Here is a 13,589-nt window from a genome sequence, read left to right on the forward strand (position 1 = left end):
CACACTACTTCTCTGTAGCTTGTATTCTGTTGAATCTCCCTGAACATAACATTATGGAGTCTCTCCTTCTAATCAACCCTGCCTCTGACCCTGACCCCAACCCTGACCCCAACCCTGACCCCAACCCTGACCCCAACCCTGACCACAACCCTTCCTCTGACCCTGACCCCAACCCTGCCTCTGACCCTGACCCCAACCCTGCCTCTGACCCTGACCCCAACCCTGACCCCAACCCTGACCCCAACCCTGACCCCAACCCTGACCCCAACCCTGACCCCAACCCTTCCTCTGACCCTGACCCCAACCCTGCCTCTGACCCTGACCCTGACCCCAACCCTGACCCCAACCCTGACCCCAACCCTTCCTCTGACCCTGACCCCGACCCTGACCCCAACCCTGTCTCTGACCCCAACCCTGCCTCTGACCCCAACCCTGACCCTAACCCTGCCTCTGACCTCAACCCTGCCTCTGACCCTGACCCCAACCCTGACCTCAAACCTGCCTCTGACCCTGACCTCAACCCTGCCTCTGACCCTGACCCCAACCCTGCCTCCGACCCTGACCCCAACTCTGACCCTAACTCTAACCAGTATTTCAATCTTTCGGGGAGAATTGGATATGGGAAAAAAATATAATTTCCTTTGCTTTATGCACGGACAATAAAGTAAAATTCTTCTTCTTCCCTGACCAGTAACTCAACCTTCAACCTAACAGAGGAATACAGGACAGGAGCCTCTCTGCCTCCAGCAGGAAGCCTCATCGTACATGACAAAGGTGAGAGATTCATAGCCTTGTTTTGCCAACTCCTACAGTATAGTCATCATTGTCAATGACCAAGACAACACTTAAACTGATTTGGGATCAGGCTAAGAGGCTACATCCTCCGTTTGCCAACAGATCTGACCCGCTGGCTTACAGTTGCGCTAGGGTCGGACAATGAGAAATGTGTTGTTCTCCGAATTGTCTAGCAGCCATTCAATATTCTCGGTGTAATGGGACAATTCGGAGTACAACGCATTTCCCATCCCTGTATTGAGGACCGTTTTCCCAAGCCATATGTTTTGCTAGCTCCGTGGTGTCCTAATCTACACAGGAAGCCTATCTGACCTAGTGCAGCTGGTAAGCAAGTGGATCTGCTAGCTACATCCTCTGGGAACCTTTCAACATTGTCTACTGTATGGCTGTGTCACCAGTATCTTCTGAGAACACAATATGAACACAAGGAGACGCTACCAGGTGTAGAAATAGTTGAAATCTACATCAGCTCTGTTCTGTTCCAGACTGTTCTATAACACCTCATGTAGAATCAACAAATCTATTCTTGTGTTTCTCAGTCAAGAAATTTCAGGCTATTTGTGTCTATTTCAACTATTTCAGTTGACTTTATACTAGAAGACCAGCGCTCTGATGCAGTCTGTCAAACAGGGAACTACTATATGAACATAAACAAATACTGTTGTCACAGAGGAACACACTAGTAGAGATGCTCTCCAGGTGCATGAAAAAAAACATTTTACGAAGCAGATACAATCATGACATTTTGTACAAACATTCCTCATCCCAGACTACTATTTCTTGAAAGTCACACCCTTCCCACATGCCAAAAAGAATGTTTCAGCTTAAAATGAATTACAGTATCTGCAGTTATCCTTCGATAACTCCAGACTTGGGAATTGTTGAAATGTTGTCAAATATGTATTCTAGATACCATTTTCTTTGCACCAAAAAAGGCATTTTACGTACACTACCGTTCAAAAGGTTAACCTAGAAATTTCCTTGTGACTCCGGGATGCTGGCCTTCTAGACAGAGTTGCAAAGAAAAAGCCATATCTCAGACCGGCCAATAAAAAGAAAAGATTAAGATGGATAAAAGAACACAGACACTGGACAGAGGAACTCTGCCTAGAAGGCCAGCATCCCGGAGTCGCCTCTTCACTGTTGACGTTGATACTGGTGTTTTGTGGGTACTATTTAATGAAGCTGCCAGTTGAGGACATTTGAGGCGTCTGTTTCTCAAACTAGACATTCTAATGTACTTGTCCTCTTGCTCAGTTGTGCACCGGGGCCTCTCACTCCTCTTTCTATTCTGGTTAGAGCCGGTTTGCGTTGTTCTCATGGAATAGCCTTCATTTCTCAGAACAAGACTGACGGGTTTCAGAAGAAAGGTCTTTGTTTCTGGCCATTTTGAGCCTGTAACCGAACCCACAAATGCTGATGCTCCAGATACTCAACTAATCTAAAAAAGGCCCGTTTTATTGTTTCTTTAATCAAAACAACAGTTTTCAGCTGTGCTAACATAATTGCAAAAGGGTTTTCTAATGATCAATTAGCCTTTTAAAATGATAAACTTGGATTAGCTAACACAACGTGCCATTGGAACACAGGAGTGATGGTTGCTGATAATGGGCTTCTGTACGCCTATGTAGATATTCCATAAAAATCTGTCGTTTCTAGCTACAATAGTCAAGTAATTTACAACATGAACAATGTCTACACTGTATTTCTGATCACTTTGATGTTATTTTAATGGACAAATGGACATTTCTAAGTGACCCCAAACTTTTGAACGGTAGTGTATATATATAATTTGCCTCCACAGGAACATGGACACAAGCTTGTACACACCAGAGGAGGCTGGTGGAGGAGCTATAGGAGGATGTGCTCATTGTAAAAACTGGAATGGAATGAATGGAACGGCATCAAACACATCATTGATTTATTCCATTCCAGCCATTACAATGAGCCTGTCCTCCTATAACCCCTGCCACCAGTCTCCTCTTGGAAACTTCTCTGTTTCTGGTAAAGGAGAATTTGAGAGTACCACATCCTGTTTTTGTAAATTTTGCTTGCCAAATTGCCAGTTTAAAAAGTATAAAAATATCTAATCAAATACACTACCGGTCCAAAGTTTTAGAACACCTACTCATTCAAGGGTTTTTCTTTATTTTTACTATTTTCTACATTGTAGAATAATAGTGAAGACATCAGAACTATGAAATAACACATATGGAATCATGTAGTAACCAATAAAGTGTTAAACAAATCAAAATATATTTCATTTGATGTCGCTCTACGCTCCACTTCTACGCAGACGACACTATTCTACTATTCTATGCCTCCAGCTGCTCTTAAATGCAAGTAAAACTAAATGCATGCTCTTCAACCGATCGCTGCCCGCACCCTCCCGCCCGTCCAGCATCACTACTCTGGACGGTTCTGACTTAGAATATGTGGACAACTACAAATACCTAGGTGTCTGGTTAGACTGTAAACTCTCCTTCCAGAATCACATCAAACATCTCCAATCCAAAGTTAAATCTAGAATTGGCTTCTGATTTCGCAACAAAGCCTCCTTCACTCATGCTGTCAAACATACCCTTGTAAAACTGACCATCCTACCGATCCTCGACTTCGGCGATGTCATTTACAAAATAGCCTCCAATACCCTACTCAATAAATTGGTTGCAGTCTATCACAGTGCAATCCGTTTTGTCACCAAAGCCCCATATACTACCCACCACTGCGACCTGTACGCTCTCGTTGGCTGGCCCTCGCTTCATACTCGTCGCCAGACCCACTGGCTCCAGGTCAACTATAAGTCTTTGCTAGGTAAAGTCCCCCCTTATCTCAGCTCGCTGGTCACCATAGCAGCACCCACCTGTAGCACGTGCTCCAGCAGGTATATCTCTCTGGTCACCCCCAAAACCAATTCTTCCTTTGGCCGCCTCTCCTTCCAGTTCTCTGCTGCCAATGACTGGAACGAACTACAAAAATCTCTGAAACTGGAAACACTTATCTCCCTCACTATCTTTAAGCACCAGCTGTCAGAGCAGCTCACAGATTACTGCACCTGTACATAGTCCACCTATAATTTAGCCCAAACAACTACCTCTTTCCCTACTGTATTTATTTATTTATTTTGCTCCTTTGCACCCCATTATTTTTTTTTCTACTTTGCACATTCTCCCACTGCAAATCTACAGTGATTTACTTTCTATATTGTATTTACTTCGCCACCATGGCCTTTTTTTGCCTTTACCTCCCTTATCTCACCTCATTTGCTCACATCGTATATAGACTTGTTTTTCTATTGTATTATTGACCGTATGTTTGTTTTACTCCATGTGTAACTAACTCTGTGTTGTTGTTTGTGTCGAACTGCTTTGCTTTATCTTGGCCAGGTCGCAATTGTAAATGAGAACTTGTTCTCAACTTGCCTACCTGGTTAAATAAAGGTGTTCTCAACTAGCCTACCTGGTTAAATAAAGGTGTTCTCAACTAGTCTACCTGGTTAAATAAAGGTGTTCTCAACTGGCCTACCTGGTTAAATAAAGGTGTTCTCAACTAGTCTACCTGGTTAAATAAAGGTTAAATAAAAAATAAATACAAAAGTTCCTGATGAACTCAACTGCCTCTTTAGCAGCTGGTTCCATGGACACACTGATTTCAATGTCCTTCGCCAAGGTCAGATTACTTTCAGTTAACAGTCTCTTTTGTGTAGCTTCGCTCCGTAGCCCACATTCTAGTCTTCAATAGTTTCCTCAGTCACGTGATCTTCATTTACTCATTGACGTTTCCCCCTCAAGTTCGCTCATTTAGCAGTTTTTAATTCCAAAGTTTGTCCTCACAGTTGAATAAATGTCCTTTCCGTTAATCCCTGTTTTTATTGGTTCCTTTTTAATCACGTTATTTTCCCGCTCTGACGTTTGTCTCGAGTCTTTTTCTGCCGTCCATGACGATGTTAACTCTCTCTGTCTTAGCTAGCTCGGCTATGTACTTGCCTCTGCTAGCAATACACTGTGCTAACATTAGCCTAGACTGTACCACAGAAAATAACCGTTTTCAACAGTTGAAAAAAACGACTTCTTCCAGACAGAACAGTTCCTGTAGATTCAGACCTACTCATCTTCCAGACAGAACAGTTCCTGTAGATTCAGACCTACTCATCTTTCAGACAGAATAGTTCCTGTAGATTCAGACCTTCTCATCTTCCAGACAGAATAGTTCCTGTAGATTCAGACCTTCTCATCTTCCAGACAGAACAGTTCCTGTAGATTCAGACCTTCTCATCTTCCAGACAGAACAGTTCCTGTAGATTCAGACCTACTCATCTTCCAGACAGAACAGTTCCTGTAGATTCAGACCTACTCATCTTTCAGACAGAATAGTTCCTGTAGATTCAGACCTTCTCATCTTCCAGACAGAATAGTTCCTGTAGATTCAGACCTTCTCATCTTCCAGACAGAACAGTTCCTGTAGTTTCAGACCTACTCATCTTCCAGACAGAATAGTTCCTGTAGATTCAGACCTACTCATCACCAATCTTTTGTCTCGTGGGTTTCATAACCACGTCTGTATAACAATTCAATAACAATGAGACGGGAGACAGGAATCAGTGCAACCATTTATCTGGAATGTGATCACCTCAACACATATACAAACCCCCATGATGCTCTGCGGCACAAGCCCAATAAACAACAAATACTTAAATAAATATGTAAATGGACACTAAACAAAACTCATAGAGGAATTTAAATGTTCAGTTCTAAAAAGTAGGGTCGATGGACAGGGTCAGAAAGGTCCGTATGTTTGATAGCTGGTTACAGAGGTGACATAACAAGCATCAGGTCCATTATAACACAGTGAAGTAGAGGTGGGAGCTAAAAGCAGACATGGACAGTGAGACGGTGTGAGGAGGTCAGGGGTCAAACACTAGATCAGGACAGGTACAAATGGCAGGGCTGGAAATAGACAGAGACACATTCTGATCATGGCTCAGACCTGACCTGAAACACCCAAACAGAAGATATTATAGAAAAGTCATGTCCAATAGGCTATATACTATTGTAGCGACCCGCACAGACGTGTGTTATGTGTTAGGCTATTAGTTGGTTGTGTTGTTCTTACCAGTACCCAGTGTTCACAGGGTCTGACATGCCAATCAACCTGCTATCTGCCAATCACGGGAATGCCTGGAATGTTCTGATGCCGGGCATCCTGGCGGTTGGCGGAGTGGCGTGGAGGGGGGTTGGGCAGGGGGATGGAGCATTGGAAGTTAAGACCAGGTTTAGCCTTTGTTCTCTCTCTTACGTCTGGGCTTCACAAGAGAAGGTCACGGTTGGCTTGTGGGGTATCTTTCATTTATTTGGCGTGGGCTACGGCCAAACGGTAGCCTGTGTATAGCTGAGTTAATAAACTGTCAATTCGTAAACTCAATTCCTCTGTCTGGACAATTGTTCCTTTATGATCTAGTCAGGTCATTACACTATATTCTATTCTACTGTATTTTAGTCAATACCACTCTGACATTGCTCATTCTAATATTTATGTATTTCTTAATTCCATTCTTTCATTTTTAGATTCATGTTTATTGTGGTATGTTGTTAGGTATTACTGCACTGTTGGAGATAGGAAAACAAGCATTTCGCTACACCTGCAATAACATCTGCTAAATATGTGTATGTGACCAATAAAATGTGATTTTATTTGTTTAAATAATATAAAAAAAATGTTTTATGGTAATTGAGTGTTACCCTTTTCAGTAAAATGTGCCTTCATAGTAAGTTGTGATAATATCTTTGCGTGTGTCACCTCTCACCTCCAGACTGCTCTGAGCTGTATGACAGACAGAGGCCAGACTCCGGGTTTTACCGGATCAGGCCTAGAGTGGATCAGGAGCCGGTCCTAGTCTTCTGTGACATGGAAGATGGAGGGGGATGGACTGTTATACAGCGACGAAGACATGGCAGGGTTGACTTCAACAGGTGTGTGTGTGTGTGTGTGTGTGTGTGTGTGTGTGTGTGTGTGTGTGTGTGTGTGTGTGTGTGTGATCTTTGGAAAGCTGGCCTGTTTAACCTCTGCAATCAGCTAGTAGTTTATCACATCAGCACTGTGGCATCCAGCTGCTGTGTTTCAAATCAAATTGTATTAGTCCTCCTCCTTTCCCTGTAGTCCACAATCATCTCCTTTGTCTTGATCACGTCAGCATAGTGATGCAAGGGGAAGCAGCAAGTGTGAGACTTTAACCAGTGCATGTTCTCTCCTCAATAGAGACTGAACCAGTGAATGTTCTCTCCTCCATAGAGACTGAACCAGTGAATGTTCTAGACTGACCCAGTGGATGTTCTCTCCTCCATAGAGACAGACCCAGTGAATGTTCTCTCCTCAATAGAGACTGAACCAGTGAATGTTCTCTCCTCCATAGAGACTGAACCAGTGAATGTTCTAGACTGACCCAGTGAATGTTCTCTCCTCCATAGAGACAGACCCAGTGAATGTTCTCTCCTCAATAGAGACTGAACCAGTGAATGTTCTCTCCTCCATAGAGACTGAACCAGTGAATGTTCTAGACTGACCCAGTGAATGTTCTCTCCTCCATAGAGACTGAACCAGTGAATGTTCTAGACTGACCAAGTGAATGCTCTCTCCTCCATAGAGACTGAACCAGTGAATGTTCTCTCCTCCATAGAGACTGACCCAGTGAATGTTCTCTCCTCCATAGAGACTGAACCAGTGAATGTTCTAGACTGACCCAGTGAATGTTCTCTCCTCCATAGAGACAGAACCAGTGAATGTTCTAGACTGACCAAGTGAATGCTCTCTCCTCCATAGAGACTGAACCAGTGAATGTTCTAGACTGACTCAGTGCATGTTCTCTCCTCCATAGAGACTGAACCAGTGAATGTTCTCTCCTCCATAGAGACTGAACCAGTGAATGTTATAGACTGACCCAGTGAATGTTCTCTCCTCCATAGAGACTGACCCAGTGAATGCTCTCTCCTCCATAGAGACTGAACCAGTGAATGTTATAGACTGACCCAGTGAATGCTCTCTCCTCCATAGAGACTGAACCAGTGAATGTTATAGACTGACCCAGTGAATGTTCTCTCCTCCATAGAGACTGAACCAGTGAATGTTCTAGACTGACCCAGTGAATGTTCTCTCCTCCATAGAGACTGAACCAGTGAATGTTCTAGACTGACCCAGTGAATGTTCTCTCCTCCATAGAGACTGAACCAGTGAATGTTCTAGACTGACCCAGTGAATGTTCTCTCCTCCATAGAGACTGAACCAGTGAATGTTCTCTCCTCCATAGAGACTGAACCAGTGAATGTTCTCTCCTCCATAGAGACTGACCCAGTGAATGTTCTCTCCTCTATAGAGAGTCAACCAGTGAATGTTCTAGACTGACCCAGTGAATGTTCTCTCCTCTGTAGAGACTGAACCAGTGAATGTTCTCTCCTCCATAGAGACTGACCCAGTGCATGTTCTAGACTGAACCTGTGAATGTTCTCTCCTCCATAGAGACTGAACCAGTGAATGTTCTAGACTGACCCAGTGAATGTTCTCTCCTCCATAGAGACTGACCCAGTGAATGTTTTCTCCTCCATAGAGACCATAGAGACCAGTGAATGTTCTCTCCTCCATAGACACTGAACCAGTGAATGTTCTCTCCTCCATAGAGACTGAACCAGTGAATGTTTTAGATTGATCCAGTGAATGTTCTCTCCTCCATAGAGACTAACCCAGTGAATATTCTAGACTGACCCAGTGAATGCTCTCTCCTCCATAGAGACTGAACCAGTGAATGTTCTAGACTGACCCAGTGAATGTTCTCTCCTCTATAGAGAGTGAACCAGTGAATGTTCTAGACTGACCCAGTGAATGTTCTCTCCTCTGTAGAGACTGAACCAGTGAATGTTCTCTCCTCCATAGAGACTGACCCAGTGCATGTTCTAGACTGAACCTGTGAATGTTCTCTCCTCCATAGAGACTGAACCAGTGAATGTTTTCTCCTCCATAGAGACCATAGAGACCAGTGAATGTTCTCTCCTCCATAGACACTGAACCAGTGAATGTTCTCTCCTCCATAGAGACTGAACCAGTGAATGTTTTAGATTGACCCAGTGAATGTTCTCTCCTCCATAGAGACTAACCCAGTGAATATTCTAGATTGACCCAGTGAATGCTCTCTCCTCCATAGAGACTGAACCAGTGAATGTTCTAGACTGACCCAGTGAATGCTCTCTCCTCTGTAGAGACTGACCCAGTGAATGTTATAGACTGACCCAGTGAATGTTCTCTCCTCCATAGAGACTGACCCAGTGAATGTTATAGACTGACCCAGTGAATGCTCTCTCCTCCATAGAGACTGAACCAGTGAATGTTCTAGACTGACCCAGTGAATGCTCTCTCCTCCATAGAGACTAAACCAGTGAATGTTATAGACTGTCCCAGTGAATGCTCTCTCCTCCATAGAGACTGAACCAGTGAATGTTCTAGACTGACCCAGTGAATGTTCTCTCCTCTGTAGAGACTGAACCAGTGAATGTTCTCTCCTCCATAGAGACTGACCCAGTGCATGTTCTAGACTGACCCAGTGAATGTTCTCTCCTCTGTAGAGACTGAACCTGTGAATGTTCTCTCCTCCATAGAGACTGACCCAGTGAATGTTCTCTCCTCTGTAGAGACTGAACCTGTGAATGTTCTCTCCTCCATAGAGACTGAACCAGTGAATGTTATAGACTGACCCAGTGAATGCTCTCTCCTCCATAGAGACTGAACCAGTGAATGTTCTCTCCTACATAGAGACTGAACCAGTGAATGTTCTCTCCTCCATAGAGACTGACCCAGTGAATGTTATAGACTGTCCCAGTGAATGCTCTCTCATCCATAGAGACTGAACCAGTGAATGTTATAGACTGACCCGGTGAATGCTCTCTCCTCCATAGAGACTGAACCAGTGAATGTTATAGACTGACCCAGTGAATTCTCTCTCCTCCATAGAGACTGGGTGGACTACAGAGACGGGTTTGGAGACTTTAAGCTGTGGAACGATGAATTCTGGCTGGGCAACGAACACATCCATTCTCTGGTGAAGGAAGGTAAGATCTGGGGCCATATGTAGGCTGTCAACCCTAACACAATGAGAGGCTTGATACATACGGCCCCAGAACACATTCACTCTCTGGTTTTAGGGCGGCAGATAGCCTAACGGTTAAGGGCCAGTAAGAGCCGGTAAGGGCCATTAAAAGCCAGTAAGGACCAGTAAGAGCCAGTAAGAGACAGTAAGGGACAGTAAGGGACAGTAAGGGCCATTAAAAGCCAGTAAGGGACAGTAAGGGACAGTAAGAGCCAGTAAGGGCCATTAAAAGCCAGTAAGGACCAGTAAGAGCCGGTAAGGGACGGTAAGGGATGGTAAGAGCTGGTAAGGGCCATTAAAAGCCAGTAAGGACCAGTAAGAGCCAGTAAGGGACAGTAAGTGCCAGTAAGAGCCAGTAAGGGACAGTAAGGGACAGTAAGAGCCAGTAAGGGACAGTAAGGGACAGTAAGAGCCAGTAAGGGCCAGTAAAAGACAGTAAGGACCAGTAAGAGCCGGTAAGGGACGATAAGGGATGGTAAGAGCTGGTAAGGGCCATTAAAAGCCAGTAAGGACCAGTAGGAGCCAGTAAGGGACAGTAAGTGCCAGTAAGAGCCAGTAAGGGACAGTAAGAGCCAGTAAGGGCCAGTAAGAGACAGTAAGAGACAGTAAGGGTCAGTAAGAGACAGTAAGGGACAGTAAGAGACAGTAAGGGACAGTAAGGGACAGTAAGAGACAGTAAGGGACAGTAAGAGACAGTAAGCGAAGGTTCACTGGTTTGAACCCCTGAGCCATCAAGGTAGAAAAATCTGCCGTTTTGCCCTTAAGCAAGGCAATTAACTCCCAAGCTGATGGCAATGATTAAGGCAGCCACCCCATACTGCTCTGATTCAGAGGGGTTAAATGCAGACACATTTCGATTGAATGCATTCAGATGTGCAACTGAATTAGGTGTCCCCCTTCCCTTTCCATCTAGAAGGGGAGACACGTTCACTCAACAAGAGATTACATACAGTAACAGCCATGACTCAGACCTCCATTAACAGCAAAGTCCCCAGACAGTGATCACATGTGAGAGTGCTGATCTGGATCACATCTCTCTAGCCCTAATAAACACTGGATCACAAGATAATTGAACAGGCTACTGTTGATTGTTGTGTGTTTTTTGTGTGTGAGTAATAATGTGCGTATGTATGTTTTAATAGTGTGTGTCTGTGTGTAATAATGTGTGTATGTGTGTACAGTGGTTCCTACTTTAAAAGTTGCGAGGGTATATCGCGGGACTTGGAGGTAACAACAAACCTCAGATGTCCCACTTCCTGGTTGGATTTTTTCTCCGGTTTTTGCCTGAGTTCTGTTATACTCACAGACATCATTCAAACAGTTTTAGAAACTACAGAGTGTTTTCCATCCAATACTAATAATAATATGCATATATTAGCATCTGGGACTGAGTAGGAGACAGTTTACTCTGGGCACCTTATTCATCCAAGCTACTCAATACTGCCCCCAGCCATAAGAAGTTAGAGGTACCCAGCATCAAGGCGTCATTGCTCCAGACCACCACAAGAGGGAGGTAGAGCACTCATTATGCATTTGGGCCCCAAGGTTTTTATATGACTAATCATATCAAATCAAATCAAATTTATTTTATATAGCCCTTCGTACATCAGCTGATATCTCAAAGTGCTGTACAGAAACCCAGCCTAAAACCCCAAACAGCAAGCAATGCAGGTGAAGAAGCACGGTGGCTAGGAAAAACTCCCTAGAAAGGCCAAAACCTAGGAAGAAACCTAGAGAGGAACCAGGCTATGTGGGGTGGCCAGTCCTCTTCTGGCTGTGCCGGGTGGAGATTATAACAAAACATGGTCAAGATGTTCAAATGTTCATAAATGACCAGCATGGTCGAATAATAATAAGGCAGAATAGTTGAAACTGGAGCAGCAGCACAGTCAGGTGGACTGGGGACAGCAAGGAGTCATCATGTCAGGTATTCCTGGGGCATGGTCCTAGGGCTCAGGTCCTCCGAGAGAGAGAAAGAAAGAGAGAATTAGAGAGAGCATATGTGGGATGGCCAGTCCTCTTCTGGCTGTGCCGGGTGGAGATTATAACAGAACATGGCCAAGATGTTCAAATGTTCATAAATGATCAGCATGGTCGAATAATAATAAGGCAGAACAGTTGAAACTGGAGCAGCAGCACAGCCAGGTGGACTGGGGACAGCAAGGAGTCATCATGTCAGGTAGTCCTGGGGCATGGTCCTAGGGCTCAGGTCCTCCGAGAGAGAGAAAGAGAGAAGGAGAGAATTAGAGAACGCACACTTAGATTCACACAGGACACCGAATAGGACAGGAGAAGTACTCCAGATATAACAAACTGACCCTAGCCCCCCGACACATAAACTACTGCAGCATAAATACTGGAGGCTGAGACAGGAGGGGTCAGGAGACACTGTGGCCCACTCCGAGGACACCCCCGGACAGGGCCAAACAGGAAGGATATAACCCCACCCACTTTGCCAAAGCACAGCCCCCACACCACTAGAGGGATATCTTCAACCACCAACTTACCATCCTGAGACAAGGCTGAGTATAGCCCACAAAGACCTCCGCCACGGCACAACTTAAGGGGGGGGGGGGGGGGCGCCAACCCAGACAGGATGACCACATCAGTGACTCAACCCACTCAGGTGACGCACCTCCTCCAGGGACGGCATGAGAGAGCCCCAGTAAAGCCAGTGACTCAGCCCCTGTAATAGGGTTAGAGGCAGAGAATCCCAGTGGAAAGAGGGGAACCGGCCAGGCAGAGACAGCAAGGGTGGTTCGTTGCTCCAGAGCCTTTCCGTTCACCCTCCCACTCCTGGGCCAGACTACACTCAATCATATGACCCACTGAAGAGATGAGTCTTCAGTAGAGACTTAAAGGTTGAGACCGAGTTTGCGTCTCTGACATGGGTAGGCAGACCGTTCCATAAAAATGGAGCTCTATAGGAGAAAGCCCTGCCTCCAGCTGTTTGCTTAAAAATTCTAGGGACAATTAGGAGGCATGCGTCTTGTGACCGTAGCGTACGTGTAGGTATGTACGGCAGGACCAAATCAGAGAGATAGATAGGAGCAAGCCCATGTAATGCTTTGTAGGTTAGCAGTAAAACCTTGAAATCAGCCCTTGCTTTGACAGGAAGCCAGTGTAGAGAGGCTAGCACTGGAGTAATATGATCAAATTTTTTGGTTCTAGTCAGGATTCTAGCAGCCGTATTTAGCACTAACTGAAGTTTATTTAGTGCTTTATCCGGGTAGCCGGAAAGTAGAGCATTGCAGTAGTCTAACCTGGAAGTGACAAAAGCATGGATTAATTTTTCTGCATCATTTTTGGACAGAAAGTTCCTGATTTTTGCAATGTTTCGTAGATGGAAAAAAGCTGTCCTTGAAATGGTCTTGATATGTTCTTCAAAAGAGAGATCAGGGTCCAGAGTAACGCCGAGGTCCTTCACAGTTTTATTTGAGACGACTGTACAACCATTAAGATTAATTGTCAGATTCAACAGAAGATCTCTTTGTTTCTTGGGACCTAGAACAAGCATCTCTGTTTTGTCCGAGTTTAAAAGTAGAAAGTTTGCAGCCATCCACTTCCTTATGTCTGAAACACATTCTTCTAGCAAGGGCAATTTTGGGGCTTCACCATGTTTAATTGAAATGTACAGCTGTGTGTCATCTGCATAGCAGTGAAAGTT

At 44.7% G+C, this 13,589-nt stretch overlaps 1 protein-coding gene across 2 annotated transcripts in view; it reads left to right on the forward strand.

The window, feature by feature from the left end:
* Positions 1-13,589, forward strand: part of fgl1b (fibrinogen like 1B) — a 39,667-nt gene that overhangs the window by 4,244 nt on the left and 21,834 nt on the right. For both annotated transcript variants that reach the window (XM_036989483.1, XM_036989482.1), the window contains exons 4-6: positions 692-774; positions 6,605-6,764; positions 9,787-9,884. In XM_036989483.1, the coding sequence (XP_036845378.1) occupies positions 692-774; positions 6,605-6,764; positions 9,787-9,884 (341 nt within the window). The remainder of the gene's footprint in view (positions 1-691; positions 775-6,604; positions 6,765-9,786; positions 9,885-13,589) is intronic.

Source organism: Oncorhynchus mykiss, chromosome 10 (genome assembly GCF_013265735.2).
Source record: "Oncorhynchus mykiss isolate Arlee chromosome 10, USDA_OmykA_1.1, whole genome shotgun sequence".
Classification (NCBI taxonomy): Eukaryota; Metazoa; Chordata; class Actinopteri; order Salmoniformes; family Salmonidae; genus Oncorhynchus; species Oncorhynchus mykiss.